Source organism: Sebastes umbrosus, chromosome 20 (assembly GCF_015220745.1).
Source record: "Sebastes umbrosus isolate fSebUmb1 chromosome 20, fSebUmb1.pri, whole genome shotgun sequence".
Classification (NCBI taxonomy): domain Eukaryota; kingdom Metazoa; phylum Chordata; class Actinopteri; order Perciformes; family Sebastidae; genus Sebastes; species Sebastes umbrosus.
The window spans coordinates 14,853,406-14,874,484 of record NC_051288.1 but is presented as its reverse complement, the minus strand read 5'-3'; the positions used below and the strand labels follow the sequence as shown (position 1 = coordinate 14,874,484).

Below are 21,079 nucleotides of genomic sequence, written 5' to 3'. Positions count from 1 at the left end.
TTTGTCTTAAAACATGTCAGGAATGGGAGCTTTAAATAATAAAAAAAAATGTTATTTGGGATTTATAAATTCCTCCCAGGACATACGGGCCATAAATGTGAAGGCAACAATTTTTTAACCAAGAAAAACAGATGTCGACAACACAATTGATCAACTGTAAATGCATCCAGGTGTACAAGTAGAGCCAGGGGCCAAATTACATCCCACCGCCACTCAAAAACAACCGTCTGTCTGTACTCAATGTACCATTTACTACACTTACTTACCCACCTGTTAGCTCAACACTGCCATGAATCACTTCTCCTGAGAAAGTAATTGTCTTTATTTAAGCCAAGGTCTCTAATCTCCCAGCAACCTTACGCAGTTTCTTTCTCTGCGAGTTGAAGTCGAGGCGGCGCTTCAATCTGCTGCCCTTGGCCACAGGGACATCTTGAGCTAATCCTTGTAACAGCAGAGTGCTTCACTACTATTTCACTACAGTTTTTACCCACACAGGAAAGAGTACTACTCTAGAAAATGTACCAAATATAGTGCAGATTCAAATAGTGGGAGATAACGTAAAGTTTAGGTAGTTCTGATATTAAAACAAGACTTAAGCCATGTGTATACGCCCCTCCATCTGTGTTGGAGGCGGTCCTGGCCGACCACATGGGAGGGTTGTCAGCTTGATTGAGATCACCTGGGCCTCAGGCTATAAAAGCTGGCCCATGCGTTCACTCTGTTTCTCCCTTCCTACATCTGACACACACACACACTGTGTTACTTTATTTTGCTTTGCCCCTCCATGCACTGCTTTCATGGCTGATCCACTCCATTGTTCATTTGTGTCAACTTTAGTTTGAAGCATAAGCTTGCATGGACTCCCTTCCTTGGCACATTCCCTGAGCCAGGTTGTGACAAACTGCTCCGTGAGGCTGTGGTTAGACACAGCGGCGCTTTGAGCTAAATCCTAACGTCAGCATGCCAACAATGACATTGCTAACAAGCTCATGTAAAACAGGCATCAGCATGAGGGTATCTAAAATTTGTAGGACTGTCCAAGACCAAAGAAATTCTTAGTCGACACACTCGTACGATTTTGTCGACGAATCGATTAGTTGATTTAATCGACAGATTTGTAAAACTCCTCCATAAAGAATCACACAAAAGCACCACTTTAAATGCGGTGTTTATTTTCCGCCGTGATAGCGGAGGTAGGTTTGAAACGGAGATGGTGACAGACACGTATATCAAAGACTACAACACGTGCAGGATAAACATCATGTTTTATTTCTGCAGCAGCACTGAAATACATAATCAAATGAAACCTACGTGCACACAAGACTCCAAAAACAGAACATGCTTAATGTCATGCGGCGCGCAGAAGGAAGTGTAGTCGCAGCGGGGTTCCCGCCGATACCAGCCGAGTCAAAGAAACATGTCTTCAAAGTACTCGTCAAACTCCTCCTCCCTAGATAGATACAACAAACAAAAATCAGAGGATTGTTGGTTGCTTTCATGCACACGGTGCTGACACCCACTGTTAAATGCTTGTATGGGTGGCCTTTGACTAACTGGAAGTGTTGGCGCTATGCTTTTTTATTTCATTTACATTTTATAATAATTTACAAACTAGTTGGCTTAACTGAAATGTAACAAAAGAGTATGTATGAATGTGATGCTATTATATCTTTCTGAGAGCAATTTGAATGCCAGGAGTAGCGTGACAGTAGCAGGATAAAAGTTCAGCTTCTTTCCTGACAGTTCAGAGCAGCTTTGTGCGGGGTATCTAAGTGGTCTACCTGCTGTGCTATATAGAGATCAGTAACCTATGTCGGCTAAGTGGTAAAGACTTGTCTGCGGTTTTACAGCAGCTTACTAGGTGAGATTTAATATGTACATTCGCTGGTAACCTCACCTTGACTTTTCCTCCACTGCAGGAGCGGGTCCTCGCCAGTGGTCGCCTTCTGATTGGCCCTCCGGCTCATCCCCGGCTTCAGAGTCTAGTAGACGAGATTCAGAGAACTGTCAGTTACACTTTGAGGAAGGGAAAACCAGGTCGAGCAATTGCCCTTGTTCATTAGGGTCGTCCTCACACGGCAGGAATTCATCTGACCGGCTCAGTTTTTGCTTTGATGACGATGGTTATTTGAATCCCCTTTGTCAGATATGTGTCTGACCATTCAGCTAATGTTTAGGTAGCAAATTAAACCTTTTAATCAAATATGAAAACTAGGAGTTGTAGATTAAAGAGGACCTATTATGCTTTGTGCTTTTTCCTTTTCCTTTAGTGTGTTATATAGTTTTTTGTGAATATAAAAAGTCTGCAAAGTTACGAAGCCTAAAGTCCAGGCCAAAGCAGAAACACTGCTCCTCAAACTGCCTGAAACGCCTAACTTGTAGTCCCACCTTTTCTTTTGTAACGTGGTGATGTCACCAAGTAACACATTTGCATAATGCCTGCCTAACGGCTAGTTTGACCCGCCCTCAAACAAAGCTAGTTAGAGGGGAGCTGGAGCGGAGTCCGAAGAGTTTGGTTCGGTTGACCAATCACTATAGGCCCACTCGGCCAGCTGACCAATCAGAGCAGACTGGGCTTTACGGGGAGGGCGGGGCAGGAGGGCGGGGCAGGAGGGCGGGGCAGGAGCTCAAACAGAGCATTACAGACAAGCCCCCAGAAAGAACGCCGTGTTGTGAAGCAAATTTTTGTAGTGGCCAAACGGTGGTACTTCAACTTCCGTGTCCATCGCGTGATGCCATTTGGCCCAAAAAGACTTTTTCCCATAGACTTACATTGGGAAAGAGACGTCCGTAACTTGGCAGTTAAAATCAACTTCCCAGTACGAACACTTGAATAGCCCTTATTTAAATCATTAGGTCCTAGAAGTTGTAAGATACACTAGCAGCCAAATCCAGAGTTATTTTTCTTCCTCCGTTTATGTGAATGAGCCCTAGACCGAGGCTGGACCGCGGGCTGGTAGGCGGGGTTAAAGGAAACGCTAGTGCGCCTGCTCTATGGGCCCAATGGATGCGGAAGATCGCCGAATGACACGGGTACTTTATGACTCGGTAGTCGAGCCATTTTGCAGCCGGAATGAGAAAAATAAAGCGTTTTTTGAACATTAGAGCATGTAAACATGTTCTAGTAGAAACCAAAAATACAAGTATGCACCTGAAAATAAGCATAACAGGTCCTCTTTAAAAACCAGATCATATTGTGCGAAACAAAAACGATAGGTTAGCTTCGTCAGCTCCCCCTAGATGTGACCCTAATATAAAGTTCCCCTCATTTTCCAGGATAAAGTGCTACAATAATCCTTAAAGTCCCTAACCCTCCCTGAATGCATCACTCACAAATTATATGATATTCCAGGATTCCTACATTTAATCAAGTTCAGCCATAAACAACTGCTTCAAATATGTGCGACTGAGACAAAGAAAGAAAGAAAGAAAGAAAGAAATAGTGTTTGTGTGAATGAATTGCAAAACATGTTGAACTCAATGACATAACCCTGGACAGTTTGTTTTTGTGTACACCACCACCACCCGCCCACCCATCCATCCATCCAGATCCTGGAATAAACAGAACAGGGACACGGGGGCAAAGACATACTTCATCTACCGCTGCTCACAGTGAAGGGCGAAATGACAAGTAAAAAGCAAAAACAAAAAAAAAAAAAGTCCAGAGGAATGGGGAGGAAAAAAAGCAGACCTGCTGTCTGTCTATTACTATAGGCTACAGGGCTTTTCAGAAAGGGTTGTTTTCACTCCGGTTTGAAGGAGTGTCCCGGCCAAGAGGCATGGGGGAGTAGATCAGAAACTGTCCAATGTGTGTGTTTTTAAAAATGGAGGAGGTACTTGTATGTGTGTGTGTGTGTGAGGGAGTTATGAACGCTACCTTTGTCCGAGTCCTGCGACTCCCCTGAGCTGCTGGAAGAGGCGGAGCCGTCTGTAGAGAAACAGAGAGGGTTACAAAATAATGTTTTTCTCAAAAGGGAGTTGTTACAAAATAATAACGTCAAACACAAGAGAAATATGATATCATTTCCGAGAACAAAACATGGGCCACTCCCACAAGGCTTGTTCCCATCTGATGAGATTGCTGCTGTAATTAATGGGACTGTTTATTTGGCTGGAAGAGGAGAGGAGAGGAGAGGAGTCTTACCTCTGTGTCTCCTGTGTTTGTGCTTCTTGGAGTGTGAAGACGATCTCTTCCTCTTCTTCTTCTTCTTTTTCTTCTTCTGTGGCGGCTCCTGGTTCTCCTGCGATACCTTTTTAGTCTTCGCTTTTACCTCTTTCCTCCTACAAACAGAATCACGCTTTTGAACAAACCCGTATTCAGAATATAAAGCAGCCAATTATTGCACTGTTTGTAAGGCAACCTGAAAACCTTCAGGACCAAAAGCACTTTCAGAAGTAGCATGAATGAATCTTGAAGCGTGAAACAGACAAAGGCTTTCCCTCACATTTTGTTACAAAGTCTGCTGGAACACTCAAAGGGACTTTTTTTGAATGCTAACTAACTGGTGAAAAGCCTTTGCATTCACATATCTAATGCCAGACTTTTGCAGATTAAAGTTCTTCAGATTTCCATCCATAACCACCTCGAGTTACATTATCACATTCAGATGTGTCGAGATTCCACTTTAAATAATGTGATATATAATCATGACGCTGGTAAGAAGGTAAGGAAAGGAGAAATACAGTACATCGTAGTTTGAATCCTAAAACCCTGCATGCTACAAAATAATGTTCGCTGACTGTCTGTGGCGACCTGCCCTACTTCTAGCAGACCAGTGCACACTCTCAACAATATTTAATCACTCATCACAGACAAAAAAATCGACATTTTTAATGTAAATAATGTCTCAAAGGTGAGAAGTACTTACTTGTGGTGGTAATTGAGTTTGAAAGAGCATTCGGGACATAGTCCTAGAATAGAAACAACATGGCATAGTCAATACAAACTCAAATATGATAATGGTTGCGGAAATGTTTCATTGTTTTTAATGTCATTATTATTATTATAACAACAATTATAAGGGTGTTGTGAGATTGATTAGTGCACATTGTATACCTCGTATTCTTCCTCTACTATTAAGTTGAATTTGGAAAGAAAAACAAGAGCGTGATTAGGTCAAAATTGAACAAGAGAAATAATTTTGTCGTGTTTTTATTTTATTTTTTTCAAACTTTGTTTATTGAGTTTTGCATGATCATTCAATTGCACCAGAGCATTTATAAAAAATATATTTACTCCCCTTATAAAGTGACAATTGACATATTTCTAAACACCAAAACAACTTCCGCGACTAAAAACTAAATTAACTAAATTACTAAATTAACGCAGCCATAAAGAAATAAAACAAGAACCCCTTAGAACTTTATAACTAACTTTATGAATTGAATGAAAAGGCCCATCTTTTTAATGTTACTGTAAGCGTTAGACATGAGTTTTACTTTTAATAAATGTTGCTACCAAATGTAAATACTGCATGTGTGTAAAATGAGAAAATGGTTTTACCAGATATGTACTGTATATGACAGTATCGTCTGCATACGTATGGAAACCTCCCCCATGATGCATGTAATATATAAAGACAAGAGGACCCAGGATAGAACCCTGTGGAACTCCTGTTTTACTTTGTCAGAAAGATGATTTCAAACTTTATAATTTATAATAACGCACTAAGATTTGAAACTTTGTAGAATTTAAATGCTTGTGTGTTTCGGGAGATGTATTCATTAACTTAGTGCAACATCATCCCTATCATTACATTTCTCCAATGTGCCTCACCAAGTTCGCCAGATCATGTTTCATTACTGTCACAACATTTGGGACTGTCAAAACATTGGACTTAGATTTATGACAAATTGGAAATTAGTTGACGAAGAAAAAAAAAATATGCCTGTATGTGACCTGTCGCACCAGCTTGTTAAAAGAGCCTGTCATTTCCTGCTTGACTGAGTTTACGATGACTGGTGGGCCCTCCAATTAGGGTAATTATTCTAACAGGATTTTCTGGAGTATGATACCTGAAGGAGGATTATTATGAGCCGGGTCTTAGACTGGAAACCCTCACTAGGCTACAGCGCGCGCACACACACACACACACACACATACGCACACACCTTTAAGAAATAATGACCAGAGAAAATGAAAAGATAAAGTGTGTTTTAGCTTACTGAGTTTGACCAATGCATTTTTCTTCTCGCCGTGTTCCACGTAGGCAAAATTCACCTCCCAGCTTTTTAGGCCTTCCTGCGTCTCACAGCGTTTGTTTCCACACTGGAACTGACCTGGAAGACCAGAAAGCACATGTGCAGTATACATACATACATGTAATTCAATGACATTCAGGTGATATTCTAGCAATCTATCTCTTATCTACAGCAATTTACAGTGTACACAAGCAAATACATTTCTTATTTGTTCATAATGGTGTACAAATATTATTGTGTGTAAATTAGGGTTGTCAAAGTTAATGCAGTCATAACGCGTTAACGCAAATTTGTTTTAACGCAACTAATGTCTTTAACACATTAACGCAGCTTGCGATTTTTAGGTTGTAGTGAGCTCAGTTTTAAAGCTAGAGTGAAGATACTGGCATCATATGAAACTAGAAAATCTAAGTAATGGTACCAACCATGTCATACTGGCTTGTCGCGAAGGAGGCTAACTAATGCTCCAAACTCACGCTAAATTTTGGCGAGGAAAAACTGTCATGGCCATTTTCAAAGGGGTCCCTTGACCTCTGACCTCAGGATACCCGGATGAAAATGGGTTCTCTGGGTACCCACGAGTCTCCCCTTTACAGACATGCCCACTTTATGATAATCACATGCAGTTTGGGGCAAGTCATAGTCAAGTCAGCACACTGACACACTGACAGCTGTTGTTGCCTGTTGGGATTTCCAACAATGAATATATACATACATTTGCATAAAGTAAGCATATTTGCCCACTTCCATGTTGATAAATGCATTAAATACTTGACAAATCTCCCTTTATGGTACATGTTGAACGGATAAAAATCTAATTAATTTGCGATTAATCGCAATTGACAGCCCTAACGTAAATAATTATTATGTATGATATAGAAAGAAAGAATTAAAAAGCACAACAGAATTGATGTAGAACTTAAGTAGAACAGAATGGTATAGCGAAAAAGGCAAATGTTTTATTCTAGGCTTGCGAGATGCACACTATAAATCTCCAAAGGCTTCAGATCCTGTCAGGAAGCCTTCAAACCCCGCTGCTCTCCTTCGCCCTCCTCCGTCTATCTCTACACCCCTTCCTCCTTATTCCCCCTGCTCCTTCTCTTCTCCCTTTCTTCGGCTCACCTCATCCCCTCAGGCCTCCCTCCAGCCACTGCACAGCCTGCCTATTATCCCTAGAGGAGCTTAAGGTGGCATTGATCTGGTCTCTGGGGTTCCCTCAGAGTAACAGAGGGAGCAAGTGCGTCAGAGCAGTCCATTCTTGGCACCGGGGCGAGAAATGCTCCTTACTTTGTGAATGGACAGGTTCCCTTCCCTCACCTGCCTAAAATCGAGAGCCTGTAAACATCCAGGTGAGGTGACGCTGTCCGTCATGGCTTTAGGCCACTTACGCCGTAGGGGCAGACTTTCTCCTCACATACGGTATTAGATTAGGGATCTATGACGTCAGCTAAAAAAAGACACTGCTGGCTCAAGTCCTGCTGGGTTGTGATGACGTTTGTTTGGTTTGTTTGGTTTGTTTGGCAGGGCCTGACATTATATTCCATTAAGGGAAAAGTAAAAGAAAAAATGTGAGTTTATAGTTGAAATTAAGTAGGGAGAGTCAATATTCCAGTGCAGCTCTGAAGCAGAATATTGAGCTGTATTTCTATTTATTTTTCAATTCAATTCATTTCAATTTATTTTTATATACGTCAAATCATAACAGAAGTTATCTCGAGATGATTTTCATATAGAGCGGGTCTAGGTGGCCATCTGCCTCGACCGGCCTTTTCTGGACTAAAAGACACCATATGGCTTATTTTGTAACATTAACCCACAATTTTTTGATGATATATTAAGTTTTTATGATTTGCAAAGCGTTAATTCTCTAACTTAAAAAGTATCTATACTGAAATCAACTGCATTAAAACAATTAACACTTTTGGGCATCATCAAATTGAATGTCTCTACCAAATTTCCTGTCAATGCATCCGAAAGTTTTAGAGATATTTCATTAAAAACCACAAAAATGTCACAACATGGTGTAGCTACAGACAAAGTCCACAGGGACCATGACCGCCTGTACTAAATTTCATGCCAATCCATCCAATAGTTGTTGAGATATTTCAATCTGAACCAAAGAGGTTGACTGATCACCTGACCAACATTGCCAAACACGTCACATAAGAAGCAGCTATATGTACTTATATGTTCATAGACCTACATTTAAAATGTCTTCTAACTTTATGAATGGAAGCTGCAAATGCCAACGTCTCCCTTTAAATACCTTGATGATTAGTTGGTGGGTGTGACTTGGGAACGGGCCCATCTTTCTCTAATCTGTGCCAACATGACGCCATGAGCAGTGTGCCGGACAGCCAAGAGAGTCTCGTCTTTACCGTCATTAGTGACGTCTAACACAATCGCATAGGACTTCTCCCATGACGTCCTTTCTCTAATCTGTGCCGCTGTGACGCCGTGAGCAGTGTCTCGGAGATCCGAGAGAGTCTCGTCTTCACCGTCATTAGTGACGTCAAACGCAATCGCATAGAACTTCTCCCCTGACGTCCTTTCTCTAATCTGTGCCGACGTGACGCCATGAGCAGTGTCCCGGAGATCCAAGAGAGTCTCGTCTTCACCATCATTAGTGACGTCAAACACAATGGCATAGGACTTCTCCCATGATGTCCGAATCTCTCCATCACGCACACCAAAAAATCAATTATACACTTCCGCTATATTTACATGCATTGGCTTTTATCTGTAAAGAAAGGAGGTAAAAGCCTGCGCATGTACATAAAACAGAGCACTCTTGAACGAGGCACTGTCTCCCCTCGCTGCTGCAGAGAAGCAGCTCAGTGTCGAATATATAAAAGAATTTGATATATTCGAAGGTTAAGGTGGAGAGAGTGAATGTGTCTGACCCTCCAGCTACTCTAAACCACAACCCTGAAAGAGTGGAGTCGATAGAAATGTGTTTCTAGGCAACTTCTTTGTCGAAATAACTGTCGAAAAACTGAATATAATCAAGGTCAGGAAACTATGCCTCGCTTATTTCTGATAGTTTTCAGCCCCCTGGTCCCACGTTTTCCCACATGAAAGCTAATAAGCTTTTACTGGTGCTGTTCTCAGAAGGCAGAAAAATAATGCCACACAGTGAATGTAGCTGCAAAACATTACGCAAAAGCTCTCTGTTGGAGACTGTGTTTTGTTGACAAGTATTGGGAATCCTGACACATCAGATGAGCCTCACGTGCTCCGTGAAAAGCGCTGGCACCGGGTTGGCTGAGTAAACTCATTAAGAAAAGTAAACTACTGTCCTCCTACGTCAAAAGTCACTAATGCCACCAGATGGCTGCATGATTAACATTCACTGGATGAAGTCAGAGGGCAGTGACCACCTGAGCTTCATTTTTTATTCACTCTTGAGTAACGATTAAAAGTTCACAGAGAACACGTTATTATGAAACTAGGCTTGTTTTTTTGTTTTTTTAGAAAATATAATTTATTACACGGCTTTGTTGAATACTCGATTCTGATTGGTCAATCATGGCATTCTACGGTCTGTTGTTTCTTTATAGCAGACCGTTGCTATGTATAACAGACCGTTGCTATGGGCACAGTTCTGATGTCGGACTCTGGCGGACTGTTTTTGTGTCAAATTATTGATTTCTTAAGTATGTAGCGGTGTCATAAGCAGGATAATGTACAGCTAGCTGGTCATTGTTGTGAAATAAACCCCTTCAAGGCGATGTAAGACCCCTCCGCTTCGTGTCGGGGTTTATTGCTCAACAATGACCAGCTCGCTGTACATTATCGCTAATGTACATGCTAATCAAAGTTCATGGGGTATTCTGACTAAGCTATTGCTATTAGACCAAACATGTCAAGTTGAGTGTAAACACTGCGGATATATTTCTGTTACATGAAACCAGTTGACCTAGGGGAAAAAAACGTATTTAAAGGAATGGTTTGACATTTTAGGGAAATGCGCTTATTCGCTTTCTTGCCGAGATTAAGATGAGAAGATCAATACCACTTTCATGTCGCTTCGTTAAGTATGAAGCTACATCTCATTTACATAACACTCGGCAAGAAAGCAAATAAGCGTACTTCCCAAAATGTCAAAGTAAGGCTATGCTAAAAAGGTAGATTTTAGAGTCTAGATTGATCAGTGCTATCAATACTTTATTTGGTTGGCCCAAACACATCAATTTGCCCCCAACCAAAACGACTGTTTGTGTCCTTAAAGTACCGACGTGATCGAAAAGTCTGTCCGAAATGCTGCATTCATGTGCAATAGTTATTGAGCTTGTGAAGTCGGTGCTGTTTTGCAGTCAACTCTTGATACTCACCACCCCACCTACACCCCCCACCCCTCCTCGGGGTCGACCACCTTTAATAAATTCTCAGCCTGTGGGAAACACTGAACAATCCACACTCATTGCCCTCAGGCAGATCTTTCAAATATGGGGAAAGTAACTGGCATCCAAAAGACGGATTCTTTTTTCCAACCACACCACAGTCCCACCTCTGACTCTGGATCACATTTAGCCCTTTTATGTCTCTCTTTCCCATTGGCAAGCAGTTCAATACTCTTTTCTATTTTGCAACTTGTATTTACTCCAACAGCATCCTGTTAACTAAGTAGACTTAAAGCACATGACATACTACTAAGATTGTGTGTCCAAAGACCTGCATTCCACCAGTCTCTCCCTTCTATAGACTATTGAGAAATACTCATATTTCTTCATTTTATGTGCAACACACACAGATGAACACATTGAAACAATGAAAACAGAGACACTGGAGGTCTCTATTGTTGGACTGGGCAACTCTGAAAGCTTTGTTGGCTATGGGCTAATGAGCTATCACTTCTGTACACTCGGTTACTTCTCCGAGGATGATTTATTTTGTTTGGCACAACGGAGCCCACAGCAACCTTACAAAACACAAATCCTGTCTACATTGGGACCCAGGCCATGCTAAAGCGATTGTAAAGCAATTTAGAGGATCTCACCTTTTAAAATGAGCAATTTATTTAAAACAAATGAACCTGACAGAAAATAAAATGACATCTAAGGTCAGCAAGTCAGTAACTTATGAAAACTATAATGTCAAAGTGAAGGCTTAAAGTTGCCTCATAAAGGCGGCAGAGTTGTTTCAAACCTGATTCCTGTACTCTCGGTGAGCGTGTGCTGGCAAGCGAGTTAAAAACATTTTTTAAATACAGGGCACTTACATAAGCCATTTACTTTGACAGGAGGCCCACCAAAAATGAATCTGGCCTCAACTACCTTTGACCTCTGATCCCCTCTTGACAGCAAGGCTAAAGCCCAGAAGGGAAAAACATAACATGGAATGAAACGTGCGTTACACCCCACATGTATATCTGCTCCAGCGTAAAAAGACACATTTGAATATTTAATGTGCTCTATTCAATGATGGATTTCTCTTATTACAAAAAAATATGCCTCACTTATTTACATTTTATTGGAAGATATTATATATGATATTTGGCTGCATCATAGCCGTATGTGCTGATGTGAAATGTTAGCAGTGCATAAAAGGCCTTTACACACTGGTGACGTGAAGAATAAACGACACAAAAATGCAAAATCCGAATGTGAATATTATATGCCATGGGCTTTTATTATGAAAGGGAAGAACAGAAGGGGCGGATTTGGCCTCTGCTGCCTTTGTCAAGGTTTAAAGGAGTAATAAAGTTTGCCGTCTTGGTTCCGACTACGGAGCCTCCGTGTTGTTGTTTCATAAATATAGGCGCGACTCAACCCGATCAGCACAACGTGATTGTTTGATGCCTTTATTTGCGGTGCGAATGCTCAGAAAATCAACCTCATTCTGGAAAAAAGATTGTGTCACTTTTTCGCCGCGTTATATTTGTGTTCTGTGTGAAAGTACTCCCGACAAAATACAGTTAGAAAAAAATATATTGACGCGCAAATTAATCACACGACAAAAAACGCCGCCGGTGTGTAACGGCCTTAAAAAGAAACTACATGGACTTTGGTTACATGACTTAAAGGTACCATGTGAGTTTTTGACCACTAGTAGCGCTATAGAGCAATGTTTTTGTTTAGGAAGGGGTCCGCGATTTGTCGTTGATTTACAGTATTCAAAAAAATCAGCTCTGCAAAAAGTTCTGTGTTGAAGAAAATACCCTTAACGTGTCCCTCAAGAATACACACAATGTGTTCAGGTAACTTTTGTTTGTTTACACAAAAAGCTCCACTAGGCACCTTTAAGGTCTGTCTATAGGAGCTCTTTAAAGCTCAAAGACTTCCTTCTGGACCAGACACGGAAAGGGGAGGAGGATGAACATGAAGTAAAAGTACATCTCATTCTTCAAGGATACCTTAAGATACAGGGAAACTTAGGCCTCCGGGGAGAGGATAACATCTGATCCCGCTCTCATGTACTTGATTCAAGGACATAATCTTTTTCCATCTCTTTCTCCTTCATGTTTTAAAGCAAAAAAAAAACTCTAAAAGAAGAACGAAGGAAACCTTTTCGCTACCGCACATTCCTTCATCCCATATCACACCGCGGCCGTGAAAAGAAAGGTCAGCGCTCTTCGTAATCCACCTGATTGGGTGAAGAGTAGACAGCATTACCTAATACCAGCATGACCTGAAGTGCACAGATGGCAGGAAATGATAAGTGGATGATTTCTGAAAAAAGGTGTGCATGGCAGAGCGGAAGTGCAGTGCCCCTTTGTAAGGAGATGCAGGATCAGTTTAATCAGGGTAAAAAAAAAAATCAGTATTTAATTTATCTGTAAGTAGAAATGGAATCTGGCCATCTGGCAAGAACTCAACCTGAACCTGGGCTAACAACATTTAATCCTAGCTTTCTTGGTGATGATTCATGTGCAGGATTTTGCATTCAAGAGTGTTTGAATGTTGCTCTTCATCAGCCTTCTTATCAAATCATGCTCAAGTCACATTGAGTCCATGATAAACACTGCTTCCACCTTTAACTAGTAACAATAACACTTGTATGAAGCACTGAGTATTTGATGTAAAGTTTATCAGCCTATTTTATTTGTATTTTGGGATTTATCCATTAATGTGTATTTTATTTAATATAATTTATTTAATTTTAATCATTTTTTTTATCTTATTTTCTTTTTTTACTTTTATTTATTTATTTTTTTTATCCTTTTTGTGTCGGCAAATGGGTGAGAAAAATACCAAAATATGGAGGGACAATTATTTACATTTGTGCTTTTATAAAAACAAACATGCAACATTAACACTTTTAACTTTCACTTAGCACAAGCTTTTTCTCCCCGTCTGAATGAGGACATAGGGTCCACTTTACAGGATTAGATTAGTATTGATTTCACTGGAGAGTTCAGTGTCCCGTGCTCTAAATAGTGCTTAAGAAGTATTTCTGTGGGAATCATTAATGTAAACAAATCACAGACGTGACAGTTAAACTGAAGTGCCTCTGACCTGATCTAATCCCACTTCCTGTAGAGTATTGCTACAGGGGGTGAACTGTCAGAGACCAGGATTACACAGTCTTAATCTGGAACAATATATTGGCTTAGTCAGCTTTCTCAGAAATACAGTGTATGTTTGTGAGGCTGCACTGATGTTAACATAAGCAAATTATTCAAATGCAAAATGTGCGAGTGCGTCTCAAAAGCATATCAATGAGTTGCCAGGCACCCAGTTGCTGATATTGTCCCTCCAGGTAAGCCTATAAATATCTGTCACTGTCACAGGAAGGAGCGGCAGACAGAGAGGTGTTGTACTAATCCCGAACAATTAATCATCAAAGCGCTGCCAAACTGTCAAAGTAGGCTCTGTCACAAGTGCAGAAGTAGAGTGAGGTTTCTCGTTCAGTGTGAGGCATAAACAGCAAAGTAACATTATTAAATATAGGGGAACATTTGTGTGAATTAACAGATCAATCGATAACTGAACGGTGATAGTCCCCCGAACAAAACAAAAAAAACACTCAGGTGAAATATCAAATATTTAAAATGATGTTTTGAGGCCATTCTGACAAGCCAATAAATCAAAGTAAAGTGAAACAAGTATATATTTCTGCATGTGGAGAGACTTGTGTTAGGAAGTATCCACTGTATGTTATGTACTGCTGTGTAAATCTCTGTCGCCATCTAGTGGAGGAGCTTGTGAACCGTTTTTGTGTGGCATGTCAGTAGGAGAAACCTTAGATGTGTCTCAAATTCACACTTATTCTATACAGAATGTACTGCATACTAATCATCATAGTATACTGTTTTAGCAGCACCTCTCCATCACATTTGTTGTTGTTCATGTAATATCTACTTGTCCCTTTTTTTCATGTGTAAATAAACCAAATCTAATCTAAAAATCGATCACAATACAAAAAAAGCATACTAGACTGCTTTAACAGTAAATACTTCTCTAGTATGAATACACCACACACTAGAAACCTGCTTAAAATGAGTATGTAGTATGGATTTGGGACACGCCGCTTTTCCAAGTAAATGGTCGTGTCTACAAGGTAACTCTCGAATTGCGAAAACTTGCAAATATCTCTTGCAAGACTCGCTGACACCCGACGATCTATCCTAACCTTAACCATTCAAGGTCAACGCCTAACCTTAACCATCTCGCGAGAGTTTTGCAATTTGTGTTTAACCTTCTAGACGCAACCCAAGTAAAGGTGACTCTTTAGTTAACAATAATGTTTCTCTAATTAAGAAGATAAAGCAGTATACACAAATATATATATATATATATATATTTAAAAAAAAAAACTCCATACCTTGGCCAGAAACGACTTCATTCTCAGTCCGCCAACGAAATCCAAACTGTTGGGCACAAATTAAAAAAGATAGACACACAGCATAAATTTTAATTTTTCTCTTAAATTACTATTATTTCCTTTAACAGTCATTAGCATTCAATAGCATTTTTTGAGAGGAAAAATTAAGTCTGTCGAGTCTGATCATAAAGCTACAGAAATTAGAATTGAATCGGCCAAATGTAAAATCTCTTTAGATGATGTGCACAGCTATATCTTCATGTAAATATTGTTTATAATTACTTCTGTCATGTTGTCTTGTGAAAGGATACTGTGTGCATACATATTTACACCTTACTGTAAATGTAATTAGCTATTTATGTATACAAGCATCAATGAACAGATGATGCAGTCATTAGTGTTCTTGCTGGTGCCTTTACATAGCTCTCATAGCTGTGAGGTGTAAATAGCTGTGTGGTGTAAATAAGGCACAACTCATTTACACCGATACGACTGATCAAAACTTGACTGAACTAGTGGGAATGAGGCAACTCACCGCTGCATATGTAATCATTAACCAATATGAATAATTTGTGAAGGAATCTGGATTGATGTAACAAGTTGTGAGTCAACTGGACTGATGTCAGTTTTAATTAGTGCCTCAACTTTTTTTTTTAATTGATCTATTATTTTATTTATTTATATATTTATTATTATTATTATTGTAGTAGTAGTAGTATGTATTTTTAAATATTATTATTATTTGCTCAGGCTTCCCTCTCTCTTCAGTCGCTTCTCTATCAGTTAAATAAAATGTATGCACTCATACATGTGTGTGCCTTACATAACCACAATTACAAACAACAACAGTTTGCATATTTATAATAATTATAATATTGTTACATCTATTTTTTTTGGTTTGTTTGTTTTTTTGCATTTTTTGGTGTTTTCTTTGTTTGTTAGTTATCCTTTGTTTTATCCGTCATCCATATTCACGTTTCCATCTATTCCTATGTGTTGTAAGTCACTACCCTTGTTTTGTGTACTGCCCTTTGCACTAATAATAATAATAACAAACTATAGTGCCTCTAATAATTATAGGTCAATTGGGGTGTTATGTATTATATAAGTGAGTCATCTGTCAGAGAACATCACAACAGTCACACTTAAATATATTTGAGCCCAGCGTCATTAAACCAAACAGTGCAGCTACGGAGCCATAAGCACACGGCCCCCGCGGGTTTAACATATCATCAGTTTTAAAGCCTGGCCTCGGACCAGAATGGCCCAGTGGACACTAGAGTCGGAGCACGGTGCCAAAACACATCACAACCCCTAACATTTATCTAAAATGGATCAGTGGTGGTGGAGATTCGTGTCTGAGTTATGAAATGTTAACCTTTGCTCAGGGCACCACCACTGGGACAATTACTGTGATTTTGGAGCACACAGTGAGAAAATGGATCATCTTGCTCGGTCCTGGCAGCGGTGTCTGGGATGGCCGAGGTGTCATTGTATTATTTTCTTTCTCTACTTTCTGCGGGTGTAGTAACTTGTGTTTTACTTTCTCTCAGCTGCTGCAACAGCCAGATCTTACCTGGAGGGATTAATTAACCAAACTTCCTTTTTAAAACAGGTGCAAAAACATGACAGATTTTCCCATTACTCAACAACGCTGTGTATGTTAATTAACAGCAGCCTCTTAATGAAGCACGTAACATACGTACGTGATCATTTGGGTTCTGTCAACATAACAACACAGCAGCACAGATGTACAAAACACTACAATATCCTTTACTTTCTTGTCTGAAACTGGCTTCTTATTTCAGCATTTTACTGATTCGACAACTTCAAAATGTTGAGCTGCTGCATTCACAATAGTCACTAATCGTCAGACGACATGAGCCGTGTGCTGTCGAATTGTTTGACATTAACTAAACGCCTACTGCTGCTGTATTTCCGTTTCGACTGGGTAGTAAATCTATCAATAAGTCCTTTCATCCCACCTTGTTTTCCTTGTATCTGCTCAGGTCAGCTATGCAGTACTCTTTAAACAGCTTGTCGTAATACTTCTTGGCAAGTTCTTTTTCCCTGGAACAGAATACATCATAATAAAAAAAAATATACACTGCATATTAAAGCATCCTGTATGAGTAGTTGACTACGGATGATCACCATGTCATGTCGTCCTCGTCCTCGTCCGTCCAGAGGAAGCGATGATTTTCACGCAGCACATCCTGATCGGTTTTGTCTTTGGATCTGAGGGGAAAGAAAAGATTCAATGAGAAGGCAGATAGGGAGAAAATCACTGCTGGCATAAACTGTAATTAAAAATGTTGTTGGATGAAAACAATGCGTAATCAATGGTCTGTTATGGTTAACATATTCTCATTAGTTTTCGCCTAGAGGGACGGCAGATGAGTGATCGTCAAGCGTGACTGTGAGACACAATACTTACGCAGAGCGTTTGAAGTCGGCCATCTGTCCGCCATAGTAAAGTATGTAGTCACCGACAAACTTCTTGTGTCGCTCAAACTGGAGACATCTGCTTAAGGTCAGTCTCTCTATGAATGTTACATTTTGCTCACTGTGAACTGCAAAAAAGATCTGTGAAATTTCCCTCACTGCTTACTTTTAAATGAAGGCAGCTAAGCACTTGACCAACATAAAATTGATTGAATTATATGATTTTTTTTAACACATGTATAAGGCATAATGTCTGTAGTTTTATCAATCCGTGTTGTCATTTCACACTGAAATCATTTTAAAAAATACACTGAATTATAAATAATAAAAGGATACAGCATTCAATGATATCAGGTGGGCTCTTCTGTTCCTGGCTTCCTCTCTGAAAAACAGAATGAGAATAGTTATCTAAAAGATAAACAAAGATTAGATAATGTTGATGCCATATTTTATTAATTTTTATCAAAGCATGGTTTTAAAAAAATAATGTGCGACACTGTATGTCAGGAGTGTAAATAACTGTATTATGTGTATCTGTATTTTTTTATATTGCAGCCTTATGCTAAAAGTGTTTAAATCATTTTCCCCCATATCAAAATAAAAATAGGATTTAATTTTTTTTTTGCAAATTTATTAAAAAGAAAAAACTGAAAAAAAGTATTCAGACCCTTTGCTATGACATTTGAAATTTATCTCGGGTGCGTCCCATTTCTCATGATAAATGTTTCTAGACCTTTATTGGAGGGAGTCCACCTGTGGTGAATTCACTTGATTGGTCATGATTTGGAAAGGCACACCCCTGTCTATATGAGGTCTCACAGCTGATAATGCACATCAGAACAAAAACCAAGCCCATGAGGTGGAAGGCTCAACCAGGACTCTTTCTAGAGCTGGCCAAACTGAGCAATCCGGGGGAGAGGGGCCTTGGTTTAAAGACGTGACCAAGAACCTGATGATCACTCTGTCCACTGACTGTCTCCAGCTGACTTAACCGAGCTTGAGAGGATCTTCAGAGAAGCCTGGCTGAAAATCCCCAAATCCAGATGTGCAAAGTTTGTTGCATCATAGCCAAGAAGACTCGAGGCTGTATCGCTGCCAAAGGTGCTTCAACAAAGTGCTGACTTAAGAGTCTGAATACTTGTGTCAATGAGATATTTCTTAATAAATGCAGAATATCTAAAATCCTGTGTTTGCTTTTTCATTGATTATTGGTATAATGTGAGTATAGTGAAGGGGTCTGAATGCATTGTTTTTCACTACAGTTGTACAGCAGCACCTGTCCACTTCGTTGGAGTGTAAACTCCGGTGAGCCTTCTGGGAGTAGCGACCTTTCTTGAATGGCTTCTGTAAGATCTCCTCCTCACGTTTCCTGACAAAAGGTACAAATATATACAGAAAGCTTGTGTTAATGGATGAGACTGTCCTAATATCCATATCAGTATAAATGTAAGCCACTTAATAATAATAATAAATAATCTTTATTTGTATAGAACCTTTCCAAACATAGTTACAAAGTGCTTTATATAAGTTAAAATAGTGCAAACATCAACATAAAAGCAATACAGAATAAAAACATAGGCCAAAATAAAAATGTTGAACATAAGAGTTTTGTACAAAAAGTCAACAATAATGAAATTTAAAACAAGGGATTGCTATAAAAAACTTAAGATGCATGTAAAAAAAAAGGTAGAATAAGCACTCTTGTGTTTATTCAAAATACAGTATATTAGACTTTGAATAAGCTATATAACTAGTTAAACCCAGTTTGTGGCAGCTGCCAATTCTCTGGTGCTTGCTGTTGTTTCCCTTTTCCCTGGTGTTTTTTTTGGTTGAGTTGCTGAGTGATTAGAGGGTTATTCAGTTCATCTGTTGCGCAGGGTGTGGGGACTGGCTCTTAAATGATAGTTGAGAGCAGCTTGGTGCATTCCCCTCTTGGCCAATCAGGGTGTAACGACGCCCTTTCTGTAGGGCTTAAAAGAGGAGGGAAACTGCACACCCAGTGTCATTCTGATCTCTCCTTCACTCAATGCAACATGTGTTATCAGCTTTACCAGAAACTCTGGTCTGTTTTGGGTCCTTTTGGGATTCTGTGATCTTTGTGTTTTGTTTGTTGAGAGTGTTGACTCTCCTAGTTGGGGAAACAAGTTAAGTGCCAACCAATTGGGTTACCTGCACTGGGACGTTTAGGTACTATTTGTGCAACGATCTGGCTTGCCTTACAATAGCCTAACGCCTGCAGGCTGTATTTTTGTATTCTATTGATTTGTTGATTTTCAATGAAACCCTTTATACCCATTTCTTTTAGTGTATTTTATTTGGGAAAACTTTAAAGGAGGGTAAAAGGAAAAACACAAACCAATATTTCAGTTTCCTTAATTGTTTGTTAATATAGAGGCATTTGTTCATTATTGAAGAGGTATTTGTTCATTATTATTATTAAGAAGGCATTTTATTTTATATTATTATGTGGATGGGAACTGTTTTTCAGTTCTGACTGAACAACTAAAGTCTGGGGAACTCAGTACCGCCACAAGTTTATTATTTGATCAGAACAGAGGAAAAAAAACATGAATTTACTTTCAACAATTTGAAAACATAATATAGAGCCTATAAATCTGCAGTTTTTAATGTTACCTTTTAAGGCCTCTCTCTGAGGACTCTCCCTGCCCATCATCATCATCATCACCACCACTGAAGTCGGAGTCATAGCCGCCACTGCCGTGCACCTGAGGAAACACAGGAACTCATGTGAGCCAAACCAAACCCCGTACAGTATTATCTTACTTTTAGACACCACAGAGCAGCAAAAACATCTGTATTGTGCCATGTTGTACTTGATGCTTTATAGTCCTGCCTCAGTAAAGTCATTTGAGACCGGCTTCATCATGAGAGGTAAAGTATATTCATTTCGTTTGGCATTAGCTGAAGTGTGGTACAGTGTTGCTTTATGCTTAAAGTGTAGCTGTGACCAGCAAAGCCTTCAGGAATCACATCAATTAGCAGTAACTCTGTCTGTAACTGGCTCATTTAGCTTTAGTCTAATGTTTCCTGCTAACTGGCTGGTAAACACACGAAACTATGAGTGTTATTTCAAACTGGTTTGCATTAAAAACAATTCGGCTTTAACAGATATGTTACCTTCACAAGGCTTTCCATGGTTTTCCTCACTTTACTCTGCAGCTGCTGCTATTGTTTACAAAATGAAAAAGCACGTCGCCACGTGATGACGTCGCACAGCGTCATCGCGGCGTGATGGCGTCATCGCGGCGTGATGACGTCGAGTGTAACTTTCATGAATTATTCTTAGAGAGAGAATGTGCTGAGGAAAGGGATGAAAATAAGTCTCTCTGTGTGCTTTGACATACATATTAATACAGGAGTCGTCGGGGACACTTTGAGATTTCAAAATAAGAGGCTGAAAAGGGAAGTGTTTTGATCTTTAGGCTAAAAAAAATGAAGTCTTAAAGGTCCCATATTGTAAAAAGTGACATTTTAAGATAAGATAAGATAAGGTAAGATGAACCTTTATTAATCCCTGGAGGGAAATTCAGGTGTCAAAGCAGCAACATCAGCAAACGGAGTGAAACACAGGAGAGGTAAAGGTATACCAAAATTATAAAAACAATAAATAGAGATATAAAAGATACAGAGTGAATGGGTGAACATA

At 39.6% G+C, this 21,079-nt stretch overlaps 1 protein-coding gene across 1 annotated transcript; it reads right to left on the bottom strand.

Annotated features, from left to right (window-relative positions):
* Positions 1-1,246: 1,246 nt before the first annotated feature.
* On the bottom strand, positions 1,247-20,672 carry fra10ac1 (FRA10A associated CGG repeat 1). Its single transcript, XM_037755036.1, has 14 exons — positions 20,551-20,672; positions 20,047-20,138; positions 18,689-18,781; positions 17,749-17,794; positions 17,405-17,481; positions 17,122-17,205; positions 16,953-17,037; positions 14,968-15,013; positions 6,166-6,279; positions 4,869-4,911; positions 4,145-4,281; positions 3,878-3,928; positions 1,898-1,982; positions 1,247-1,450 (listed from the first exon to the last, which is right to left on the bottom strand). The coding sequence occupies exons 1-14, from the start codon at positions 20,566-20,568 to the stop codon at positions 1,408-1,410; spliced, it is 1,014 nt and encodes a 337-aa protein (XP_037610964.1). The 5' UTR covers positions 20,569-20,672; the 3' UTR covers positions 1,247-1,407.
* Between the last annotated feature and the right edge of the window lie 407 nt (positions 20,673-21,079).

What these genes read in the sequence shown, in the direction of transcription:
- fra10ac1 (XM_037755036.1), bottom strand. An exon ending in GCCGACTTCAAACGCTCTGC is followed by an intron (nt 17,206 to 17,404) that starts GTAAGTATTGTG and finishes CTTTCCCCTCAG; the next exon opens with ATCCAAAGACAAAACCGATC. An exon ending in AAATGCATTGGTCAAACTCA is followed by an intron (nt 4,912 to 6,165) that starts GTAAGCTAAAAC and finishes TTTCTATTCTAG; the next exon opens with GACTATGTCCCGAATGCTCT.